The sequence below is a fragment of the Terrapene carolina genome, unplaced genomic scaffold (genome assembly GCF_002925995.2).
Source record: "Terrapene carolina triunguis isolate 2854851 unplaced genomic scaffold, T_m_triunguis-2.0 Scaffold62, whole genome shotgun sequence".
In the NCBI taxonomy this organism is placed as follows: Eukaryota; Metazoa; Chordata; order Testudines; family Emydidae; genus Terrapene; species Terrapene triunguis.
In genome coordinates, this window is record NW_020664413.1 from 38,066,130 (window position 1) to 38,092,195 (window position 26,066).

Consider the following 26,066-nt stretch of genomic DNA (forward strand, 5'->3'; position numbering starts at 1 on the left):
AACCAATCATCAAGGTATGGGAATACTACGATTGCCTGATGACACAGGTAGGTGGCCACAACCAACTGAACCTTTGAGAACACTCCCTTTGCTGAGGAGAGTCCAAATAGGAGTACCTGGTACTGAAAATGGGCCTGACCTATGACAAAAATGCAGGAATTTTCTGTGGGATGGATGTTTCTCTATGTGGAAGTATGTGACTTGAAGGATGAGGGCTGAAAACCAAACCCCTGAATTCAGAGGAGGAGTTATAGCTTTCAGAGTCACCATCTTGAACTTTTGAGACTTCATGAATTTGTGTAGGAGTCTTAAATCCAAGATCACTCTCCAACCTCCATTTTACTTTGACACGAGCAAGTACATTGAGTAGAAGCCCCTTCCCTTGTGCTGATCAGGGACTGACTATAACCTCAAGATGAACAAAGGAGTTTGTTTCCTGTAAGAGGGGTCCCTGAAGAGAGATGGGGAAGGTGAAGGAGGAGGAGGGAGGTAAAATGGATAAGGTAGCTTGAGGATATTATTTCCAGTACCCATTTGTCCAAGGTGATTCACTCCCATGCTTGCCAGAAATGGAAAAGTTAGTCTCCAAATGGGGGGGAGGCAGGCAAATAGTTGCAGCTGACATACTAAAAGACAAAGTCTGCAGTAAACTTGCATCAGGTGGGCTAATGGATCTTTCTCTGGAACCTATGCTCTTTCTTGGAAGTTCCATTGGTCTCTGAAACCCAGAGATTTGCATCGGGCAGGATCGTTGGGCCGATTGCTATCTACTGAATTTTCTTTTGTTTGCAGGAGCTGTAGCTCTGACCTTGTCTCAGTGGGTCCCGCGATTCCAGGCGGATTACGCTAGCCTCAGAGGCTCACTGTAACTCTCCACGTAGCCCTTCTCTCTCCAGAGGCAAGGGTCACAGCCTACTGAGCCATTTTCATCATAAGCCAGCAAGGGAGGTGGGAAGAAGCAACCCTCCCTCGCAGTCTCTGTTGTCTCACAGTCTCTGTGATTAATTGGGGAGAGGGGGGAAGGGGGGAGCTCAGGCCCGTCCTCTACTCCAGGCTCCAGCCCAGGGACCCTAATAGTAGCAGGTATTGGTAGCTGACTTTTTGAAACAGGACGAGTACAATTCCCTGGGCCACTTCTCCACAGCAGCCCCCCACTTCCTCAACATCTATTTCACCCTTACCTCAGGGCCTCCTTCCTTGTGCCTGATAGGGTTTGTACTGCCCAGTTTCTCCAGCAGCATGGCTTCCTCCTACAGCTCCTGACACGCACGCCCAACTGACTAACTGGGAGGCTTTTAACTACTTCCAACCAGCCCTTGATTGGCTTCAGGTGTCCCAATCAACCTAGTTGTCTCCCCTGCTTTTTAGAAGGATCTTAATTAGCCTCAGGTGTCTTGACTAACCTGGAGCAACTGCCATTTGGTTATCATGGTAACGGGGATTTGTTTAGCCTGGGGTTAACATACTTTCTTACTACTTTCATACTAACATACTGTTTTACACTACTTTCCTATAGCCATCTGGCCTTGCCCCATCACAGAGCGTAGATGCCCAATGAACATAATGAGACCCTGGAATCTGCAACAGCTTGTCAGTATCCTCCATGAACAACTTCAGTCCATCAAACAGGAAATCCTTTACCATATTCAGGACTTCTCTGGGGAAACTAGACAACTATAGCCAAGATGCCCTGTGCATTACCACTGCCGTGGAAATGGAGCAGGCTACAGTGTCTGCATCATCCAGAGCTGCCTGGAAAGATGTCCTCACCAGTACCTGTCCCTCAGCAATGGTAGCCTGACATTATTCCCTTTGGTCTGGAGGAAAGTGTTGAATGAAAAATGAATTTTGCATAATTTTTGAAATTATATTTGGCCATCATTTCCTGTAATTCATAATGTGGAATTTTATGGTTGTAGATGAATAAGATTTCCTTCCTAAAAGGTTCAGGCACTTCTGGTCTGTCATATGGGTGGGGTGGGGGTGGGGGTGGGGGTGGGGCATTTATACCATTTGTTCACTGGTGTCAACTACCAGAGAGTTGGGTGGAGGGTGGGAAAACAGAAACTCAGAGTCCTTGGTGGGAACATAATACTTTATTGGCTCTCTCAAACATAGGTGTTACTGTGGCCAGGGTTTGCCAAATGGTTTTTGCAGGTTCCAGCAGAGCCTCATTGATAGGAAGGGCAACCCTGGATGGTGTTGCAGAGTGAACAATATCCAACAGCTTCTGTCGTGATTCTTTGATCTCCTTGAGAGGTATCTGTAGGGAGTCTTCCATGTGTTTAATGAGGTCTTGAAATCGCTGACAATCATTGGCCACAGGAGGAAGCGTCATTACCACCTCTTTGGGTGATGAGGATGAGATGTAGTCTGAGGGGTGGTTTCTTCATCTGCCCTTGCTTCCTGATCCTCAAACCTTTCTTCTTGAGTGGTGTGATGGGGAGAGGAGACGCTTGAGTCTCCACCATCATCTCAATGGGAGAGAGTTGAGGCCTTGGAGAACTGTTGACAATAAGCTATCCAGGGGTCCCATATGGCTATTGAGCACCATATCTGGGGGCAGGCATCCAGGGTTGTTTCCACCAAGAATGATGAGCTCCCTAGAAATCCTCTGTCTCTTTGAGAAAGAGGTTCCTATGTGGGTACACAGGAGAACCTTGGACAGATATTAGTGATACTGAAGGGAGGTCTCCATCACTCTTCCTCCTCTAATTGGGGAATTCCAACTGAAGAGGAAGGTGAATCAGAGAGGTATATGGGTCTATGACAGAGTGGTTCTCGGTACTGATGGAGACTCTAGTTCCATAAGTCCTTTGGGTACTTAAAGTCTTGCAGTACTGAGCAGAATTGTGGTAACCATTGTGGTACCAAAGGCGTGGTATGCTCATCCCTGCAGAATGGTACTGAGAATTTCAAATGCTTTACAAAAGGCACTGACATAGATGGAGACTTAGTCATACATGGTACTGAAGAACCCAACAGGGGTACCGGAAGAGGGGTTAAGTCCAGTGGTACTGGTCTTAGGTATTTGTTCTGGCCATTTCTGCTAAGCGGTAGTGGGTTCTTCTCAGAGAGACATGCTTACCCTTAAAGATATGTGATTTCCCCCCTTGCCTTTATTGGAGAAGACATTCACCTCTATAGTAATGACTCTCAAGGTTGAAGAAGCTGTTCACCTGCTCAGAGAACGAGGTCATTCTGAGGTACACTCCTTAATAGGAGAGTTAGAGATCTTCTTTTGGGGACCTTTAGAGAAGGTCTCTGAGGCTTTCCCTTTTCTGGGGGAGTACTGCACCAAGCTCGAAGGGTGCAAGATACTCCCCAGGGATTGATATACTGAGGGGAAGGGAGGATGTTGTTCTGACCTGGCTCTGAAGTGGGGAAAAATTACTGCTCTACCATCAACAGCCACAGCTTGATTTCCTGGTCTTTTAGAGGCCTGGATTTGAGGGCGAAACAGAAGTTACCCTTCTGCACAATGTGTAACTTCCCTAGGCAGCAAATGCACTTAAGAGTGTCTATTGTTGACCAGAATGACCTCTACACAAGGCAGCATTTAAAGCCCGGTGAACTGGGCATAACCCTTTCAGGGACGAGCTCCCTGGAGGAAATAAAACAAATCTTTTAAATAACCAGTTGAACTAACTACAAACTAACACACTCACTAACTAAAAGTAAAATAAATTAAGCTATACCAAAGTAAGCAAGTAACTGAGACATGCCCAATGTGGATACATTAAGTTCTGTCTCAGGCCGAGGCAGCTGAGGAGGAACTGAAGGCAATTCGCCTGCAAGCCTGATATAGCCTTGGTATGGGGCATGAGGATCTCAACAGTGCATGAACAGGCTGAATGAACACTGCTAATGAAAATCTCCAAACAAAGGCTCATGGGGCACATGCATACCTGGCCACTGACCAAAGAAGAATCTAAATTAGTACACCTCTACCCCGCTATAACGCGACCCGATATAACATGGGTTCGCATATAGCGCGGTAGCAGCGGGGCTCCGGCAGCGTTTTAAAGGGTCCGGGGCTCCGGCTGCTGCGGGGAGCCCCGAGCTCTTTAAATCACCACTGGAGCCTGCTGCTGCTACCCCAGGGCTGCGGCAGCGGGGCTCGGCCGGCGATTTAAAGGGCCCGGGCTCCCCACAGCGGCCGGAGCCTGGAGCTCTTTAAATCACTGCTGGAGCCTTGCTGCTGCTACCCCGGGGCTGCAGCAGTGGGGCTTGGCCGGCAATTTAAAGGGCCCGGGGCTCCGGCTGCTGCACGGAGCCCTGCGCCCTTTAAATCACCGCTGGAGCCTTGCCGCCGCTACCCCAGGGCTGCAGCAGCGGGGCTCGGCCGGCGATTTAAAGGGCCTGGGGCTCCCCGCAGCCGGAGCCCCAGTCTCTTTAAATCACTGCTGGAGTCCTGCCACCGGTACCCCGATATAATGGTGTTTCACCTATAATGCAGTAGGGATTTTTGGCTCCCAACGACCACATTATATCGGGGTAGAGGTGTATAAGATAATACCAAAATACTAACACTCTCCCCAATTTGACATACTGTTACTATGACAAACTCTGACCTCAGCATACAGTGTACTGCCTTAGATTCTGCTCAGTTAAAGCATTTTAAAACGTAGCTTCACGTAAATATTTTTTTCCTTTGCAAGTGCTGCATCACAAGAATTTTTTTTTAGAAACTAACTGGGCCCACAAACAACATACAAGTGCCTCAGCTGATTGCTCCCCAACCAGTCACTAAATGCTAGCCCAGTTTTCCTCTACCTTCACTGAGGAAAATGGCTTAAAGCGTGGATGGACTTCTCTTTTTATGAAAACTGAAAAGCAGCAAAAAGAGAGTCAGGGTGAGCATATGCCCTTAAAACAAACAAACAAACAAACAAACAAAACAAAAACACACCAACCACCAGCTACAGGTATGTTAATTTTTAACATTTAAGGATCCCTAACTGATCCTCTCCTTTTCATACGCAGAAGTGCTGTCCCTGACTGTTTGTACATCAACAGGAGTGAAGCCAGTCACAGGAGCTGTTGCTGGGAAAGCAGCTCCTACTTGCAGAAAAAGATGACTGCCAATTCAAAGAACAGGATCCAAGAGAGTTGTGGAGAGTGGAGACAAGGGAGATCAACTTTCCTCACTCCAAAGTATCTGGGCAATCTTGGGAGTGACTGAGGATAAGACCCCACAGTGCCCAAAGACTGTAAGGGGATGGTGAGACATCAGCAACACATCAAAAGGTTCCCAAGAGGGGAAGAGGGGAGCACCTACATGCTGGGTGGTATCCAGTTCACTAGCAAGACACTTGGGAAGCTCAATATGCAGGACTGGCTTCACTGCAACTAGCCTGCAGAACTCCCCAGAAGCACTCCTCTTCAGTCAGTTCTCTATATTTTTGAGAATATTCTTGTGTTCTACCTACCCTCAACTGCAACAGAGGGAGGAGTCATAGGGTCAACTCCTTTCTCCAGCCAACTCATACACCTTTAGGAGGTATTCATCCCCAGCCCGTTCTAGACTTTTAAAGGGCATGGAAGAGGTGTGTACTGGTGCTTCCCCCTTTTCCTCTTTTGCAGCAGCTTTTTGAAGTAGAAGTTTGTTCCTCTGAAGGCAGGGGATGCTATTGTGGCTAGTTCACCTCTGGTGATGATATATGAAGCTACCTGAGCAAGGTGGAACTTCTACCTGTGAAGGAGGTGCTAAGTCCGAAGCCCTAAATGTCCAAAATTAATCTTTAAGAATAACCAAAATTGGCCATTTACTTAACCTGACCCTCACTTATACCAGAACTAATAATAATGAGTGGAAACAAATACTGCTTACTTTTTACCATGTAAAGTCATAATTCAGGAACAATTTTAATCTTTCTGCCATGCATATGCAGTTGTTGAGCAACATTTTTTTTTTTTAAAACAATTATTGTACAAGTCATAGCATAGTTTATGACAGGTACCAGTTTATCAGCCTCTCACTGACTACCAATTTTTCTGAAGTTGGAGAGCTGCAAGTACAGGTAAAATACCTTTCTCATTGAAAAAACTGCTTCATGCACAAAAATGCAGCAAGGTCAGTATTTCCAAGTACAAATTTTCTTGGGATAGGACAAGGATATTTAAGATAATTGCTAAAAAAAACTGGTGTTTAAAGATAACTTTCACTTGTTGACATACAAAGCTCATACAAATATCAAACGAACAAGTAACAATACTGGTACCATGAAAGAGTTACATTTACTAGTACAATCTAGTTTATAACAACTTAGGCTTAGTTGCAATTTTATAAACACTATGTCTGCATACAGACAACTATTGCTGGAAGTCTAAAACTGAGAATTAGCTAAAAACTGCATTTGAAACTTAATGATCAAATACTCAAGAAAATATTGGGCTTAGTAATGCAGATTTGTTTAAAATCTTTACTTGACATTTCTAGCAGCATGAATTCCATCCACTAACCTCAAAAGAGCACAGTGCTTTCCAGTGGTATGTACTAAGATACCCTTGGATTTTGATTAGAAATATGACTATTCCCCATAAAAAAAAAAAAACCATCAGAAATTATTCCAGTCCTGAAACTTGTGACCAATTAAGATATATTTTTTAGACACCATGTAATTTTTGTGCTAATGGACACAAATTTGTAGCATCATGCATAAAAGTCTATCTTTTTAGATAATAAATATCAGAATATATTTTATGCACTTTACCAAAATTTGGTTTAAATTAATTATCTAAGAGCATCAGATCATTTATGACCTGCTGTTAAAAATTTTCTTCAAACATTATCACTATCAGTTTAGCTGGCTTGCAGACGCTAGAACTCTCATCTGAAAGATTACTGAAGTATAGTTTTTGCAATTGCTTCCGTTCTTTTACTGTTTGTTCTATAAAACATAATGACTAATTCCTTTAAACAGATATACTTTTTAAAATGTATAAAAGACTAGATTAAGTCTAAGATTTCAGCTGAAGCAAAGAAGGTTAGAGTTTTGCCAGAAAAAGAACTCTGACTTTTAAATAGATTAAATGCTTTTTATAGATTAAATATATCTAAATAGTTTGTTATCTTATACATGAAAAGATGTGCACTGATGTGAGGCACGTTGAAAAATCCTGCAAATTTCATTCACCCACTCAAATTTTTGGGGTTACATAGCTTTGAAATTCATAATTGCAATTTATTGTACAGCATGACTACCAATTAAAGCTATATTTGACTATAAATTGTGACGCAAAGGCTAAAATGCCTCCTTATAATCTGAGTCCTTAGTTAAGTAACTATTTCAGTATTAAAGATTATGATAAAAAAATACTAAGATACTGTGATAACTATCTAGTTTCATACAAAACAAAGCCCATTATATTAATAGACAGTCCGTAGTACGAATGGTAACATCAACAAGACATATACACACTTTGAAACTCACCTCATTTGAAGAGAAGGTTAAAGTGTGTGAACGCCCTGACAGATTTGGTTCGGTCACTAACCCTGACAGATCACAACTTGGCCTGCTATGGTATGAATCATCTATGACAATTCTACTCTGCAAACAAGTGAAAATAATGTTTTATTAACTGAACCCTTGGAATAGTAGATCACAAGGAGACATTCTAGTACCCTTGATACGTTGTAAAAAGAAATTAAACGTGAGTTATCTATACATTTTAGATCTACCATGTATGAAATATGGTCACTTCATCAGGAGTCTTGACTTGTTTTTGCTGAACTCCCAAATTAACAACTATTATAGCAGTAATGCCACTTTATGCAGCAAGTCAGTCATGTTAAAGTTAAGTAGAACTGAACAAGGTCAGTACTTGGAAAGAATATTTCAAAGGTACATCCAGGTCATGCAGGAAGTGGTTAGAAATTCAGCTGGTGGAATTATTCCCTCTGAATTTGTATGAAACTAAAGATACAGCATGTTATTATGGGACACAATGTACTGTCTTTTGAATGACACAAAACTAAAATCCTGACCACTTATGATCATAAAGGTTTCCCTACCACAACAGTAGCCCCATGCCTTGGGGAAATTTCTACTCTTGTAATTATACTTAAATTCCCCCTGAAGTTTTAATCTTGTCTTAAACTGTTGTGTGGTAATGCTACGCACTTAAACAGTATCCTCATTTCATCTTGGAGGTGGCTGCATTTCCGTAGTAGATAAAGTGATCAATGCATAGTTAAGTCTGTAAAGTATATTGGAATACAAAGTACTACACAATTGTATAATATCAGCAGGAGGAATTTAAGAGGAGATATAGCTGCACTGTTCTGGTATTTTTTAAGACAAGATGTGTCAAGTCTTCTATTTATAACCAGTTTCAGTCAAGATGACTATACATAGTAGGAGCCCTATTTTTGTACTGAGCTGAACTGATCACAACATTTTAGAATGTAAATTAAATAATTTTTCAGGAATCTTCACAACAAATGCTTTGTCTGTCTTAATGTGGTAACATTTACAGCAGCAACTCCATTGGATAATCTACATATAAGTTAATACATTCTTCTAATTATCTCCCAAATAGTAAATTTTGGCGAACATATTCTTAAGTACTTGCCATAAGTGACTACACCTACTATACTATTATTCAATATTTCTGACTATACATTGTTACTCAAGTAAATTTCAGGTTAAAAACAACTAATGTAAAGCATCATTTTTTATAGTTAGCAAATGTTTAATCTTCATACTGTTAAACTTTTAACCAACTTAAATCAGTTACTACATTTAGTATGTGCTTAGTCAGGAAAGCATTTTCACCAATAGGTCTTGGCAAGGAGCTGAGAACCTAAGCATTTTGGGTTGAAATTTAGCTGCAGCCACTAACTGACACCTTGGACAAGTCACCTGACCTCTTCTTTTGACTCAGTCACCTTAGCTATAAAGTTAAGATAAAACTAAAGCCTCACAAAAAAACAGATATTGTCGCTGACAAACTTTTCAGAGTAAGCCATAGGATAAACTCAGCATTCCAAACAAATAAGATCCTAAAAGAACAGGTTCTAAGCCCCTAATCACAATCTTTTATTTTTATCTTGCTGAAATAGAATTCACTGAGGCATGTGATCAAATGAAGTTAGTCTTAAACTTTAAAAGTGCTTTTGATTATAAAAGCAAAATAAGAGTTGCACATGCAGGACTAAATTTTGCTCCCAAATACATACCTGCTAGTCCACTGGAGATGTGTGCACTTATGGAGGGCAGCAATGGTCTCCATAGTATATTATTGTATATATTTAGGCAGCAATTCTGCAGAAAAGGACCTAGGGGTTACAGTGGACAAGAAGCTGGATGAGAGTCGACAGTGTGCCCTTGTTGCCAAGAAGGCTAACGGCATTTTGGGCTGTATAAGTAGGGGCATTGCCAGCAGATCGAGGGATGTGATCATTCCCCTCTATTCGACATTGGTGAGGCCTCATCTGGAGTACTGTGTCCAGTTTTGGGCCCCACACTACAAGAAGGATGTGGAAAAATTGGAAAGAGTCCAGCGGAGGGCAGCAAAAATGATTAGGGGGCTGGAGCACATGACTTATGGAGGAGAGGCTGAGGGAACTGGGATTGTTTAGTCTGCAGAAGAGAAGAATGAGGGCGGATTTGATAGCTGCTTTCAATTACCTGAAAAGGGGGTTCCAAAGAGGATGGATCTAGACTGTTCTCAGGGGTGGCAGATGACAGAACAAGGAGTAATGGTCTCAAGTTGCAGTAGGGGAGGTTTAGGTTGGATATTAGAAAAAACTTTTTCACTAGGAGGGTGGTGAAGCACTGGAATAGGTTACCTGGGGAGGTGGTGGAATCTCCTTCCTTAGAGGTTTTTAAGGTCAGGCTTGACAAAGCCCTGGCTGGGATGATTTAGTTGGGGATTGGTCCTGCTTTGAGCAGGGGGTTGGACTAGATGACCTCCTGAGGTCCCTTCCAACCCTGATATTCTATGACTGCCTGCAAATGCTTAACGTGACTATCAATCTGTTCACAGGAAAGAGGAGGAAAATTCTAAGTAAACAATAAATGTCACCAAAAGTTTACACCTCATTAGGACAACTATCTTTCCTGCATAAGTGCTCAGGGGGAAAAAAAAAATTCTGCAAGAACTCTGGAGTGGTGTAAATTATCTCAATTCACCTTTGTTCCATAAAGATTAAGGAATTTAGTAAGATGATTATAAATATAAGACACTACAATGTTTTCCATAGCAATACAGTATTGTTTGGTAATGTGTGGAATTTTTTTGTGCCTGGCTAGAAGCTTAGGAGGCAGTGCAAAAATATCTAAGTTACAGCAAACATTATAGAAGTTAACTATTATCTAAAAAAAATTACCTATGTGAATAGTAGATACACACCCTGGGCTCTACCACAGGAAAGGACTGTAAGTAAAGTAGTATTAGGAAGAACAACACTGAGTAACTTGTCAATCTCAAAGGGCAAACTACTGAACAGACAGTTGAAGCATGTTGGCAGGACAGTGTAGGAAAGTTTGTACTACTGATGCCCTTGCTATGCCTGAGAATACAATATTTAAGTCTCCAAAGTGGTCACCTTTCACAAACATTAACATCTCTTCAATTTAGAAAAATTGCTATTACACGGTAAATTGTAATTCTGTACATTAGTGAAATAAAATCCTAACGCTAGAGTAGTTATATACACTATCAAAAGATTAAACGCTACATTTACAAATTCTCACACAAGAGAATAATCAGAAATAGTTCTTACCATACTTTCAGAGTTTCTACATTCCACTATTTCTTTTAAACAGTATATTTTCACAATGGCTGTAAAATATTCTCCACAATGGCTGTAAAATTATTACCAATAAGTAATAAATATTACACAACCAACCTCAACAATATTATTCCCCTGGAAAAGGTGTAATGGGAAAATCTGTCCATTTTTTGTGTTACTTAAATGACAATGTGCATTACTGGGTACACAACTCAGCTACATCTCTATCTTAATTTCATTTTCTTCTAAAATTAGGTTTATTTGTCCAAAACCTTACTATTTGTAATTCAGTTAATACAATTTGATTACTAACTGCCTGAGTCAGTAGTTCCACTAAGCCAGAAGAAGAGACCACAAAGCTGATCTTGGTGGGACTGTTACAATATTTGGTATCCCACTGAGTGTGGATTTAGGGCCAGTCAGTACACAGGTAACGGTTAAAGAATCGGTGTCAATTTCCACTACTAGGGGCCTCTACAGCATAGCCTAATGACTAGCTAAAGACTGCTGTGCCCTCCAGGCAGAAAAAACTGTCTCCTAGGCCAAGAAAAGAGCCAAGAGCAACCATCAAGACTGAGGTCTGAGAGAAGGGAATGGGAAGTGGAATCAGTTGGCAGTGGGACACAATCTATTGGAAAGTTGAAAGTGATAATGAACGGGATGAATCAGTTGGGGGTTTGGAGGGAAAGAGATGAGATATCCCCAGAGGCACAGGAAATGAAGTCAATACAGGTGAGAACAGGCTCAGCATCCTCTTCCTGAGCATGCTTTAAGTGGGGCATGTGCTGGCACATCACAGCACTGGGCTTTCTGCCACCTATCAATAAAACTATTACTCCAGGGGGAAGGGTTACATAGAGAGAACCTCAGGTTTATCATGCCTCAAATGGTTCGTGAAATGCTGAACTGCTAGACACTACTGGTACCCAAACACTTTAGGCAAATTCTATCATTTCTTGCAATATCATAAAGAGATATCAATTGTAAATCCCTTATAAGTTATACATTAAAAATAACCTAATATTCACCAGGATACATAGACTCACTCTAACAGAGGGCCTGGTGACCCCAAAGCCCTGGCTCATTTGGAGAAGCATCCCTGGGGACGGGGGAGGAAGGGAGATATTATGGCTCCTACTACACAGATACAATAGATGGTTGGAGAAGAACAAAGATACACAAGTTCCACAAACAAAAACAAAACAAAACTGCACAACATTCTTTAAACTAAAAGGCCAACATGTTCCACTTTAGGGATTCTCAAACTTTTCATGTTAAGGACCAGATGTTTACACGAGAGACAGAAGACAGAGAGAGAGATCTTGCAATAAAACACTTTCCATCCTACTTATAAACTCACAGACCACTTCCCCTGCCACTTATAAGTATGCAGACCCCTTAAGTGAGTCCTGTGACAACCACTGCAATTCCTTACATGAAAAACATCAGACCAGTTTTTAACGTATTTTAATTATATTTTCATGTAATTAGCAACTAGACAAGGAAAGCCAGCACTATGTTATCAGCAAACTCCACACATTTATCAGTGGCTTCCCTATACTATAGTATAGAAAAACTCTGTTCTATATGTTCCATATGGCCCTAGATTAAGTGGTAAAAAGGAGAATGTGAAAGCCCACTGTAGAGGACTGAAGACAAAAAAATCAGTTGTAGGAATTAAAACTGAATTTTGTGGAAGTTTAATATTTTAGTAGTTTATAGTCTCAGACAAGAAAAAATCCAAAGGGAACACAAGAATAAAGATAACAGATAAACAGGTAAATTAAAAATGGAATTTAGTGATTAGTATTATTTGTGTATCTATTTTTAAATGTGTTTAGACAACAACCAGTGTTTTATGGAAATTACATTCACTTTAGACTTTAAATATAGCCAAATGAAAACTATTTAATGGGACATTATCAGAATTTTTAGTAAATTTCAGTTATTTCTTCCCAGGACCTCTGCTTCCCCTAAGCCTAACAATACCCTTACACAAATAGTTCAGACTGTCAAGATGGAAACTTGATAGTAGTAATTTTAATTATGTAGTGTCATTTTTTACAGAATGTACGAAAAGCTTTTTTTTTTTTTAAACTCACTAAATCATTAGTAGAATTACTCAGTAGAAACTTTCAAAATAGCACTGTCAATGATTTAAGACAGCATTTCCCCTCCCCCCTCCCCAATTTAGCAATGTGGGAAGGGCGAGGTGGTCACAATTCCCTACACCTGTTTGCGACCCCAAATTGAGAACCCCAGTTCAAGGTATTTAAAAGACACTGGGTGAATTTTTCAAAAGCACCTAAGTGACTTAGGAGTTTAGTTCCCATTTTCAAAATAAACACTTGAAAAAAGTTTACCCATTTTCAAGTTTTACTTTCTATACTTGAAAGTTTAAGTAAAATTTATTTTATTTGTCCTTCTGGCATATATTGTTTCCTCTGCTCTGCTATCCCAGCCCTTTATGAATGCTGAAGTCAACAGGCACCATTTTATTTTCCTTCCTTTTCTTCTGCATAAAATTAGGTGGCCATCAAAAATATGCACAGTTTAAGGAACTGTTAACTTGTGCATAACCAGCTGAAGGAACACAAAACAAAATACATTGTTTCTGAGCAGGACCTATTTAATTCCTTGGCAAAATATAAAGTAAGGTGTTTAGAATTTGGAGGATAATTCTCACCACATGATTATTTTATACAAACTCAAATGTTGGCTCTCAATTACTTACAGAATCTTGTAATCATTTCTCTTACTATCTGAAAACACTTAGAGTAAGTATTAGTTTTCAAGATCCTAAATACTTAGAACTTGGACCCTGAATGAGTAAAACCATATCAAACCCAAATGTTCAAAATATAGCTTATTGGTGTACGTTTACCTTGCTTCCGTTTTTCTCTTGACCCTGTTCGAATACAGTGGCCTGTCCACTCTGAGAAAAGGTTAGGCTGCTACTGGAAACCTGAGGCTCTTTGTGACTGTCCCCAAACCAAGAGAAAGGTATGCAAGTAGGAACAGGAGAGTCTGAATCTGATGCAGATTGATTGTTGCCAGAGTCTTCCAATAACTCTCGGGAGCCTCTGAAATAAATAAATGGAATGATAATTGTCTTGCAATAACCTGCTGTATGTCTTTAATAATTGTCTAAATGACATATTAATCAAAATGTATGTATCTTAGAAGGTTAATATAAAAATAATTGCTGAGAGTTATTTAACAGCTTTAAAAACACTCAAGATGGTTAACACTTTCAAACCAGTATCCTGGGACTACTGAGAATTACTCCCAAAGTGGCATTTCTTGCTACATTACAATATAATTTTTGCTTGCAAGCTGAATAGAATTTGTTTCATAATATGAGTAACTAACATGTAAAACTATTTTCCTTATTTCATAAGCATAGAAGCCCATCTTCCCATCAATGTACTGATTTATGCGATATTTAACTGCTCTTATACTAACATGTACTTGAGCCTTAAGAATAACAGTAATGGTAGTTAATTATTTTTAAGAATGCAATATATATTTATAAAAAATACCGGCTATCCAGAGAGCTCCTTGGATTTTCCTTCTCTTGTTTCTTGCCTTTACCACCAGATTTCCGTAAACCTCTGGAAAAAAAACAAACAAAAAAAAAACCAAAACCATTTTTTTAAATACAATTACTACAATTTAATGCTTTATATCAAAAGGAGTTAAATATTTGTTATGTATTAATACAAATTTAATTCATAACACATTCATAAAAGTAATTTAAAAAATACTACACACAGTAGAGCCCAATTTTGAAGAATATCTTTCATGTGATTTAAGGTGCATTACTATGTACAGGTGAAGACACGCAAGAAGGAAGGAAAAGATTTAATTTAATAATGCACTCTATAGGAGTGCATATGCTAAAGAAATAGATACAAGGTCCCAGCCCCAAGCAGTTTACTATCTAATGGATAAAAACACCAGTACTGATACGTTTACCATTGGGAGATAGAGGAGGTCAACACAGAGAAAACCAGTTAAAGGGAAAAAAATGTTGGACTCAGGGCCTGTGTACTCATTTCACAATGGTACCAAAGTCCATGTGAGCAACCCCTACGTTCCACAGCAACATTTACTCTATTTCCATATATTTAATGACCCAAACTTTAAAATGCCACTTGATGCCATTTCACTTGATGTGAAATTGTTGATTACTTTCAAGGATGGGGACTGCTCTCCAGTCAGTCTGACTCCATCCTCAGGTTCCTGCTATGCTGGATAGGTGGCTTGGCTGCGTTGCGCTCCAAAGTACCATGGAAAGGGGGAAGCTTATAGCTGGCTTTGTCAGCTGTTCTCCCCATCTCCCCAAATCTCAGCTGTTGCACCATCCTCCCAGCAAGCCAACACCTTAATCTATACTTTTGATTCTCCCCTGACCCTCTCTTCCCAGCCTTAAACTGGACTGCAGATTTGACTCCCTGATACCCTGCTGCCTGCCTCTGTGGAACAGTGTAGTGAGCATGCATTATAATCTAATCCCATCCATGTGAGGAAAGGTAGGGCAAAATAGGCATCTGAAAAACAGGTAGAACCAAGCAGAGAAACAGAAAATACTGGGCTCCTGGCTCCAGCAAAAAGGTTACATTCTGAACATGGTAAGATACGAAAACAAACAATTAAAGCACCCAAGTAAGCATAACTCTGCTCTGTAGTGTTGCCATGCAACAATCTTATGGTTAAGGCATTTTAGTGTTTAGTCTCATTTTAGATTAAATTAATTTTTTTAAAAAACGTTTGCTAACCTCATATCCCGGGGGTAATAAAGTAAATGGAGACAATGGCCATATTTGCTAAGGGCAGTCCATGGCTTCAGTTCCATTAATAATAATCATAATAAAATTAGAGAGACAAGGTGAGTGAGGTAAAATCTTTTAATGGACCAACTTCTGTTGGTGAAAGAGACAAGCTTTCAAGCTCTTCTTCAGTTATACTGCTACAACACCACTGCAAACAATAAGATGGTGGCTGTTTTGAAAGAAGGCAATTCTTTGAGGAATACTCTGACAAACCACTCTCCAGCCTCTGCTTAAAGGAGGAACTTTAACTTACGAAGATTAGTGGCAAAAAGTGATCACTAATCCTAAAAAATATTTCAAGCATTTGAAGAGGATGCATTATTCAGATACTAAGATCATTCAGGAGAAAAAGTGTCTGTTTTAAGTGCAAAACATATAATTTTGTGTGTATGTATTATGGAGCTGCAGCTGGCACCTCCATAATACACATAACACAATTATATTATAAGTACACTGTCCCACAAACTTTATGTATGTGTTTACACATTTTGTTTTGGTAATTCTACCATGCCAAGCACGAGAGTGAAAGTGGACAAGGACCAAGTGGGTATTAATATATGCTATTGGAGCTGGAATTACCGCAGCTGCTGGCACCAGACTTGCTCTCCAATGGATCCTCATTAAAGGATTTAAAGTGTGCTCATTCTAATTACAGGGCCTCGTAGTAGACTGCTAGCTAAAGGAATTTAGGAATTTGGAGATCGGACCTTGGGGGCAGGGGAGGAGTGGGAGAAAGAGTATCACAAATGCACAGGAAAAGTATGTTTCACAATATTTTCTATTTAAAGAAGATGGTAACTTAGCATAAGTAATATTTAAAGCCACTTATTCCTCCATCAACTCGTAAGTCTTACCCAAAATCTGGAAATCTCCTTTTGGCCTTTCCTGATGACGCAACATCATTTGTTTCTCCTGTCTTGTCTTCATTTCTCTTGTCATCTATGTGAAAAAAGAAAAATAAAGATTCTGTAAACTTACTAAAGCTATCTGTAAGCTCTGAGTGTATTTGTTAAGATGCATGCCCTTCCCAACCACAACAAAATTTAAAAAGAAACTCAAAGCGTAAGTTCACAGTAATTAATTCACATCCACTGTACAGCTACAGGAGTGGAAAACTAGTGTTAACTGCATGAAGGGGATAGATCTTTCAACTTCCCATTAAAAAAAAAAAAAAAAAAAGCAATTGCATCTTGTACAATAATTTTACTTGATGTAAAATCCTTAAATTCCTGCCACCTTGTTTTGATATAAGAATGTCTTAAAAAATTACATTTTGTTATGTATTCTCTCAAAAAAATTGTTAATGGAAGCTTAAGTTTTATACCCACAGAGTCCAGGAAAATCTAAAGTTAAGGTTGCCTAACCATTCCTTCAGTCTGTATTCCATTTTCTCAAGCTATACTCATCTGTGTCCTTTCCTTAGATGTTTTCAATCAGGTCTTTATGATGATCAAAACTACACAAGTCTGTAAGCACCCAAATTGTTGGGTAAATATTAACCCTTTAGGTTAGCCATAAAGAAAGGAGATATTTTACACCCTAATTTTACTAATTAGCATATAGATATACCGACAAGAGATTTTCCTTCTGTTTTCCTTTCATTCTGGTTCTGCTATACTGCCATTTGTCAGTAACATTGTTTTTGGTAAATAGCATATTTTAGCTCCTCCAAATGATAAACTCTGTCATCTTAAATTTGTTTTGCTCAAGTCTTACTTTAAAAGGGGGTACAAAGAGAAAATGGCTTCAGAATGGCCAAAATATAAGCTCCCAATTCACATTATCTGTCACACACCTAAGCTAATACACACAGAGAGAAAATAAGCTGTACTAGGTATTAAAAGCAGCAAATAGTATAATAAAGCTGTTTGGAAAATATTTTAATTGAAAGTGAGCACACTAGTGAAAGCATTGGTATGGGGGTGTGATTCAATGTCATTGGTGAACTAATGGCAAGGAGATGGGTATTTTGTTGGGTGAATGTTGCCTGAATTTAAGATACTATTGCTTTTATATTAGAATAGACAAAAAATCATCAATAATTTAAAAAATAGATTTTTAAAAAATTAAATAAAGATTTACTTTTTTAAACTAAACATTTTAAATTTGAAATTGATAATCTATTAAAATAATTTAAATTAAATACAAAAATAATATTGAGTAGTACATATTTGCTGCCAAATGTTAATGAAAGTCAAACCACTAAACTGATAGAAGTCACTGGGTAAGTACCTGGAACCAGAGTTTGCTGAAGTGCTAAACCAGCTTTTGATAGCAGTAGTCTCTTTTGCAGGTGCACAGAGTATTTTCTTCATGACAGTTTACTCGACTAACTCAGTTCAATGACTAGTTCATAAAAACTAGGTGTGAAGAGGAGACCTACTAGTTCTAAAATCTTGAAGGACCCAGTGACCAGAAATAATCAGCTCAATTCACTAAATACAGATAATAATTCCTGTGTTTGATCAGTTTTTAAATGCAAAACATGTTTTGATAAACTTTTCTCTTTTGCTTCCCAGGACACTGAAAGCATTTTATTTAATAAAAAATGTTGTTCTTGTTCATTTTTAATTGAATTTTCACCCAAGTAGAACTTGACACAAATCACAAGTAAAAAAATTTATTTAGTAATTAAGAAATGCTGTCACCATTTTCTAGTATAAAATTTAATTTTATATTTTAATATAAAATTTATGAGTCTGACTAAATGTAAATGTAACTATATAATTGCTTAAATAAATGCATATATAGTGCGTCCTCCTGCTTAGCAAAAAGAACCACCAAATGTAGTATAAAGACCGTATTTAATCCACTGAAATCAACATGTTTTAATGATTACCATCCAATGACACTCAACCTTTCTTTAGGAAAATAGCTAAAAAGTATAAATTCAAATCGTGATTAAAATCAATGGTTTAAATCAAGGTTTCCTGATTGCTGATTTAAATGATTAAAATCAGCGACTCAAATTGCTTTAATATAAAACAGAGTAGACTGATTTAAAGTTTGTAAGGAAATTCACTTAACCTTAAGTTTTTTGTTTTTTTTTAATGTATGAAATATTTAGGTTTAATAAGGGTAACCCTCTAAGTCAGAGCCTGAAAAGTTGTTCTGCCATTGATTTAACTAACTAGTACATTGGAACTGCCACACTAAAACAGATCAGTGGTCCATTCAGTCCAGTACCCTGCCTATGACAGTAGCTAGTACCAGATGCTAAAGGAGAAGGTGCAGACAACTACAACCATAGTTGTAGCTCATATGGGAAGTTTTGTCATAAAATCCTATCAGCTGTTGGCTTATGCCTTGAACTATGAGGATTTACACTCCCTCTAAAAAATGTTTAAAGCCTAGCTAATGAAACTGTGAATATTCCCATTTCCCGGATAAGCATTTGATTTTTTTTTTAAATCCCCTAAACTCCTCACCTCAGTGACATCTTATAGCAATAAGTTCCACAGGTTCATTATGGATTGTAAAAAAGGTATTTTCTTTTATCAATTTCAAATTTTCTGCCTTTCAGTTTCATTGACTGACCCTTTGTTCTTGTGCCTTGTAATAGGTGCATAGGAGTGCTCTATTTATTTTCCCTATACTATTAATGGTTTTGCAAAGTTCTATCATGTTCTCTCTTATTTTGGTCTTCTCTAAAATAAAGAGCCCCAGAGTCTCCTCATATGGAAGTTTTTCCATGCCTGTAATCATTTGTCACCTTTCTCTGAGCCCCTTTTATTTCTGCAATATATCTTTTCTGATATGGAATGAGCAGAACTAAACACAGAATTCCAGTGAGACTTCACAACTGACTTATACTGAAAATATTAAATGCCATTATAAATCTACTCAATTCTTCAAGTATCCTAAAATTTTGTTAGCTTTTTTGATCACTGTGCATTGAGTAGAGATTTTCATTGTGCTGGATGTCCACAATGACACACAGGTATTTCTCTTGAGTGGTTAGAGTTAAATTTAGAACCCACTGAGGAGTATGAATAGTTGTAATTATTCTTTCCAATGTTTATTACCTTACATTTGTCAATAGTTAATTTCATTTGCCATCATGCTCTCCATTCAGATAGCATTGTCAGTCCTCTCAAATTCCTCAGTCTTCCTCTTGTCTTGACTAACCTAAGTAACTGTATCACTTGCAAAATTTGCTACTTCACTGTTCACATGCTTTAGTTTGCCGATAATACCAAGCCGGGAGGGCTTGCAAGTGCTTTGAAAGATAGGATTAAAATTCAAAATGATCTGGACAAACTGGAGAAATTCAATAAGGACAAATGCAAAGTACTCCACTTAGGAAGGAACAATCAGTTGCACACATACAAAATGGGAAACGACTGCCTAGGAAGGAGTACTGCAGAAAGGGATCTGGGGGGTCATAGTGGATCACAAGCTAAATATGAGTCAACAGTGTAACACTTGCAAAAAAAAAAAAAAAAAAAAAAAAAAAGCAAACATCATTCTGGGATGTATTAGCAGGAGTACTCTAAGCAAGATACAAGAAGTAATTCTTCCACGCTGATTAGGCCTCAACTGAGTATTATGTCCGGTTCTGGGAGCCACATTTCAAAAATGATGTGGACAAATTGGGGAAAGTCCAGAGAAGAGCAACAAAAATGATGAAAGGTCTAGAAAGCATGACCGATGAGGGAAGATTGAAAAAAACTGGGTTTGTTTAGTCTGGAGAAGAGAAGACTGAGAGGGGACATGATGATAGTTTTCAAGTACATAAAAGGCTGTTACAAGGAGGAGGGAGAAAAATTGTTCTTCTTAACCTCTGAGGATAGGACACGAAGCAATGGGCGGTTTAGGTTGGACATTAGGAAAAACTTCCTAACGCCTCAGAGTGGTTAAACACTGGAATAAATTGCCTAGGGAGGTGGTGGAATCTCCATCATTGGGGATTTTTAAGAGCAGGTTGGACAAACACCTTTCAGGGATGGTCTAGATAATACTTAGTCCTGCCTTGAGTGCAGGTGACTGGACTAGATGACCTCTCAAGGTCCCCTCCAGTTCTATGATTCAGTAAATCATAGCCTTTCCAATGATACAAGACCCATCTAGCATAAAGTAGATCTCAGTTATATCATATTCATATCACAAGCATATTTTCATAAAGAATATGGAGTGCAACATCACATGGTTAATTATCCAAACTGATAGTCCAGGAGGAGGAGGGGGGGGGGGGAAGAGAGTCCAATATGCAAGGAACTGAACCAGAATTCCATTTTTAAACTGGAACAAAGACAGAAGTATTGATTCCAAGAAGCTGAAAATTCCAGCAATTTTACAGTTTCTTCATGATGGTCTATGCACAGTCCTGATGTACAACTCAGTAGGGTCCAGCTTTACACCCTAGGAAGTGTCTTCAACTCAGACTACCACTTTTCTTTGGCTTACTATCCCCCATGTTATCAAATTTAAGAGCAGTTCAATTGACAAAACCTCTGCATCAGCCCATCTTTTCCACTTGGGATTTCCCTATAGTATTGTAAACCCTTATGTTTACTTCCTTTGAACCTCTCAATTTATTGGATCCATTTATTTTAACAATTAAATGCAATTTCTTGTTGGCAATTACATCCGCTGGGTGGATGTCTGAAACCACTGCATTCTCCGTGGAAGAACTGTACTATATGTTCATGAGGCAAAGTAGCTCTTAGAACAGCTTCTGGTTAAACTTCAAAATGAACACTCCACTCCGTATTTCCCAAGACACTGTACTGCTTTCATTTTGTTCTAATACAGCCCAACAGAAAAAAGCATGGTACAAGCTGGATGAAACTCTCTCTCTAAGCAATGAATATAAGAAACTATGTCCCTATTCATTTAATACTACTCAAAGCATGAAGGAAAGCAGTCATTAAAAACTCCTGTAAGCAAGAGGATATATTATATTGCTGAAACATGTGTCTACCCCATTTCCTGAGACGATCAGGGCCCATATCACAAGGTTAATGAAAACCTCTTGCAAAAAAAGTATTGGCTTCAGTGGATATGATATGGTAAGCAACAACCTGATTTTCAAATCACATTCACTAGATGTTACAAAATGGATCTTCAAGCATCGACAGGAGGGTGTTTCAGTCAACAGTCCTTAAGTAGATATTTCAAAGGCTTCAATCAGGGCTATCTGTCCTTACCTCTTCCCCCCCTCATTTATTTTCCACTGCTCACTACTTGTCTATCAGGGAGGAATAGTGGAAAAATTATCAAGAATGGAAAAATTACTTATCTGCTAATTTTCTTTATTCTAGGAATCTCTCAGTCAATTTGGCCCACTTAGTGGAAAGCAAAATACATGTTTTTCATTAAAATATTAAGCTTTTATGGCAATGCGTAAAATTACTTTTTTTTTTAATAAATGTGTTAAAATAGAAAGTTATTAAGTAATGTTTTTATGATTTGGAATAGCTTCTGGAAAGCAGACAGAACAAATATCACCCTGAAAATGTTACAGCCACCCCAAGGCCTGTATATAGAGGAAGGTACAATACGGTCAACTGAGGACTAGTGGAGAGATTGCTAATTTCCTTTCTTTTAGTAGGTGAGTAAATTTTTTCATTCTAGGCACATTTACCATGCACTTATCTGCCTCCATGTTACACAGTTGCCTCACGTTTTTTAGATCTTAAATTACTGAGTAATTTAGAAAATGTTACTGGCAAATTTTTCCACTTCACTGTTCATCCTCTTCCAGATAATACATTAAATAATTCCTAGGTGCATCATACTAGGAATCTAATTCCATGTTGAACACTGTATATTTATTCCTACCTCTTATTTTCTATCCTTTCACTTCAACAATTTCCAGTCAATGACAGAACTTTACTTCTCATATCATGACTTAGTTTCCTTTATGGCACTTTAAATCAGGTTATTTTGCAGCAAAAAAGTTTAAAAACAGACATTTATTTCTCCAACAGAATTTTATAAAGAAAGGTAACATTTTCCAAAATGTGAAAGAGCAGTGCAACTGTTTAAAAAAATAAACAGACCAACTGATACAAGCTGTATGGATGGGATAGGAGGTAGAAAAGATTGTTCCTCCACCATTAAATATAATTGGTAGGCATTAAATTTCATTAGATAGTTAGAATCCAGCCCACTGAAGTACCATTTAATATCATTTTGTCCAGAGAATAAACTTGCAGTATTAGTAATCTATCATCTTTGATGTACGGCGTTAAACTCTACAACGCCACCAGTTTTAAGACAAGCACTTGAAACACTTCCTCGGGTCACCAAGGGAAATTTCCGTACTCTGTGACAATACCTGCTTATGGTTCAGTGCAGAAGAAAACAAAATCATTTGCACATTATGTATACGCTATGACAAGACAATTTTTGTACAGTCAAGTGTACAGACCACTTCAGTGCTAGCACTCCAGAGATATGCTGAATCAGTAGATTACAAAACAGCTGCTGTTGGCTGAGGATCTAAAAATGATATTGTCCATTGCAACAGAGTGCAATCATTATCTGCCTTAACACAGCTTGTTAACTGGTGAAGGAAATACTTGCCTTACAAAATATTTAATCTGGTTCTTTTTTCAATTACTCTATGAGAAAAAGACCATATACTTTTCTTGAATTATGACTATTAGTGAGTAGCATGATTATAATCTGTTCAGCCTTCTCACATTCTTTGCATCCTAAAATATGAAAGCCCTAATGTAGTAACTCACCAGAATGTTCACAACCTGCTATTTTGCTTGAACATTCAGCTCACCTTTGGAAAAGGTCAGGCCATTGCTGAAACTTTGCAGGAGTTAATTGACATCAGCTAAATGAATAAGTCTAAGGTCATGGCACAAGAAAATGATGAGCTAAACTTGTAGTACGTGTACAGATGATAAGTTTTTCTAAAATATGTACTCTAATTCAAATAGGAATTATTTCAGGGAACTTCTGTGGCCTGTACTACACAGGAGGTCACAGATTAATCACAGTGGTCCTTTCTGGCCTTGGAATCTATGAACTTCCCCCTTCCCTACTTCATTAATATACAGCATGCTGTCTGACTGCAAATGCCCACCCTAGCAGGGAGCTTGCTATTTTTCAGCGGTGCTGTATGTACATGATTTCTAAAGTGCTTTTGGATCTTTTAGCATGAGAAGCCCATCAAGGTACTTTGGCTAGGCTAGTCTGTTATTTTAAAACTTGAAATACTGTGATAAACTTCATGCAAACCAATGTTTGGATATATACTTGAAAATATTTCAAAGGGAGAGACATGGTCTAAGGAGACTGAACACAGGACTTTGTACTAGAAATCCATGACTGATACAGACTCTCAGGACTTGGGAAGACAAATTCTGCCTCAGTTTCTCCTTCTGAAAAAAATGGAGATATATCAACCTAATAATGCTGTGAGGGTTCAATTAATATTTGTAGAACACTATTTTTCATAGTTTTAAGTATTAAACAAAATCGTCATTTTCCATTTTAGATGCAGATTACACAGTAATTGGCATGATACATATTGTACATATGATGAATAAGAAAGTCCAGTCTCCATAAAAAAGGAGTTGTATCAAGCAAACAGTAAACAGAGCCGTACCCTAGGTGTCTAACACTGAGATTTTGTCATCTAACTTCATGCTCATGTTGTGAACCCAAAGCCTGACATGAACTGAAGTCAGAGTACCATTTTAATTTATTTTCTGAAATTTTCAGCAGCTTATATTTAGCAATTTCAGAGCAATCTAGTCTGTCTCTTTTGTTACCACGCATCAGGTTCTGAATGCTAGAGGCTGCAGTATTACTTGTGTAATTACTGTTATCAGCATTTTCTTTTCTGTACTATTTTTAAGCTCTTTATTCTATTAAATTTAACACATTTTTCTTTCTATCAAGAGTCTTGTTCATTACAAAATACTGTGTCAGCTATTTTTCTAGAAGAACAGGGGAAGAGTTATTTATCAAAACATCAAATGAAGTGTTTAATATTTAACCCCTGGATGCTGGGATGATAGTTTGCTTCACTGAGCTATGTGTGCCTGCGCAAACTAGTCATCTTGGATTCACTGCAAAATTAGCCTTGAATGGTTTGTTTCAAAGGGACATTGAATAAGATGCTTTTAGCCACTTGGTTGCTGCAAGATGTATCAAGATAGGGAAACTCACCTCCAGCATTGCTCCAGGTATGAAACTGGAATGCTGGCATTTAAACAGCAATGTAACATATATGGACTTTAAGAAGTAGTGTGCCCCTCTGCACAGAGGCTGCCACTATTCAATCATCTGTATCTAAACCCTGTTCCAAAACAATATAACCCACATCATCTCCATTTTTCAGAGTAGCGGCCGTGTTAGTCTGTATCCGCAAAGCTTTCCTAACCTTGCTACAGTATGGACTAGGTATCCTGAATATGACAGTAATATTACATTGCTAAAATTTTTAACTAGTCTCATAGCATACAATTAATTTTACACTAAGAATAAATTTTACATTAGAATAAGTAGCTTCTCCTTTTCTAGGCAGAGAATGCAATAGCTACTGTTCAACACTAATTAAAAAAAAAAAAAAAAAAAAAAAAAAAGAGCATTTTGACCCAAAGGCCCTCAAAAAGCCTTTATGACTTACCTTTAGCCTCTCTCCCTTTCCCTTTTGATTCTCTGTGCCTGACATTCTTGGAATATGCTTGAGGAGAACTGGGAGTTACATCATCACTAGGAGGAGAGTGAGTAGTACTCGTGCTGTTTTCATTGTTTGGTTTGTGTATTGGAGAAGAGTGAGTGGAAACAGAAGGACTTGACTCTAACAAACTCTCTGTGCTTTCCACTGGTTCAGACTTTTCAATCTTTTGATCTGCATCGTTCAACTGGGATAAAGTTAGCTTTTCTGTTACTTCTAAAGACTTGACTTGACATGCTGTACCAATTTCTCTATTGTGGATAGCATCCTCTGTATCCTCATCCTATAAATATATTTTAAAATAAAAGAGGTTATGGTAAATATAGTATTCAATTGTGCAGTCATAACATTTATAGTAAAAGCCTTTAAAAAATAAAGCATTACAAAAACCAATCTTAAAACTTAATATGCCAAAGAAATTATGTCGACTGTTTTCTGTTTAAAATGTAGGAGTTTATTTTTCCTCAACGCACATGGAGATTGACCTTATAAACTACCTTTATTGTAATGCAACATTTTAATTTTAATAAAAACAGACTTTCCATATCCCTCAAGCTTTTATGATCTGAGCACATAGATTATACTGGGATAAGGGGCCTGCATACAGACAGATAATTATACTATCACAGAACACAGAGAGCAGTCATCAGTAACTAAATTCTGATTTTATTAATCACTTGCAGTTATCATCTGGAGCGAATTTTCAACTTTCTCCTCTTTCTACAGCTCCAAAAGCCAAAATTTCCTCTTCATCTGAACCAGTGAAACCCTCAGATATGCCTTCGTTATCTCTTGAAAATGGTGATTTCATGAATTGTGTCATCTTCCTAGGCTCCTCTCGGGT

The 26,066-nt window shown here is 38.3% G+C and overlaps 1 protein-coding gene across 4 annotated transcripts in view; it reads right to left on the reverse strand.

The window, feature by feature from the left end:
- Nucleotides 1-26,066, reverse strand: part of LOC112114134 (neurabin-1-like) — a 68,783-nt gene that overhangs the window by 10,149 nt on the left and 32,568 nt on the right. For 2 of the 4 annotated variants that reach the window (XM_024210736.3, XM_024210818.3), the window contains exons 13-17: nucleotides 25,172-25,505; nucleotides 16,431-16,515; nucleotides 14,284-14,355; nucleotides 13,626-13,824; nucleotides 7,437-7,553 (exon numbers count right to left, since the gene is read on the reverse strand). In XM_024210736.3, coding sequence (XP_024066504.1) covers nucleotides 7,437-7,553; nucleotides 13,626-13,824; nucleotides 14,284-14,355; nucleotides 16,431-16,515; nucleotides 25,172-25,505 — 807 coding nt within the window. Of the gene's footprint in view, nucleotides 1-7,436; nucleotides 7,554-13,625; nucleotides 13,825-14,283; nucleotides 14,356-16,430; nucleotides 16,516-25,171; nucleotides 25,506-26,066 lie in introns of those variants that run through there. The other 2 variants (XM_024211145.1, XM_024211069.3) reach the window with 2 other exon arrangements.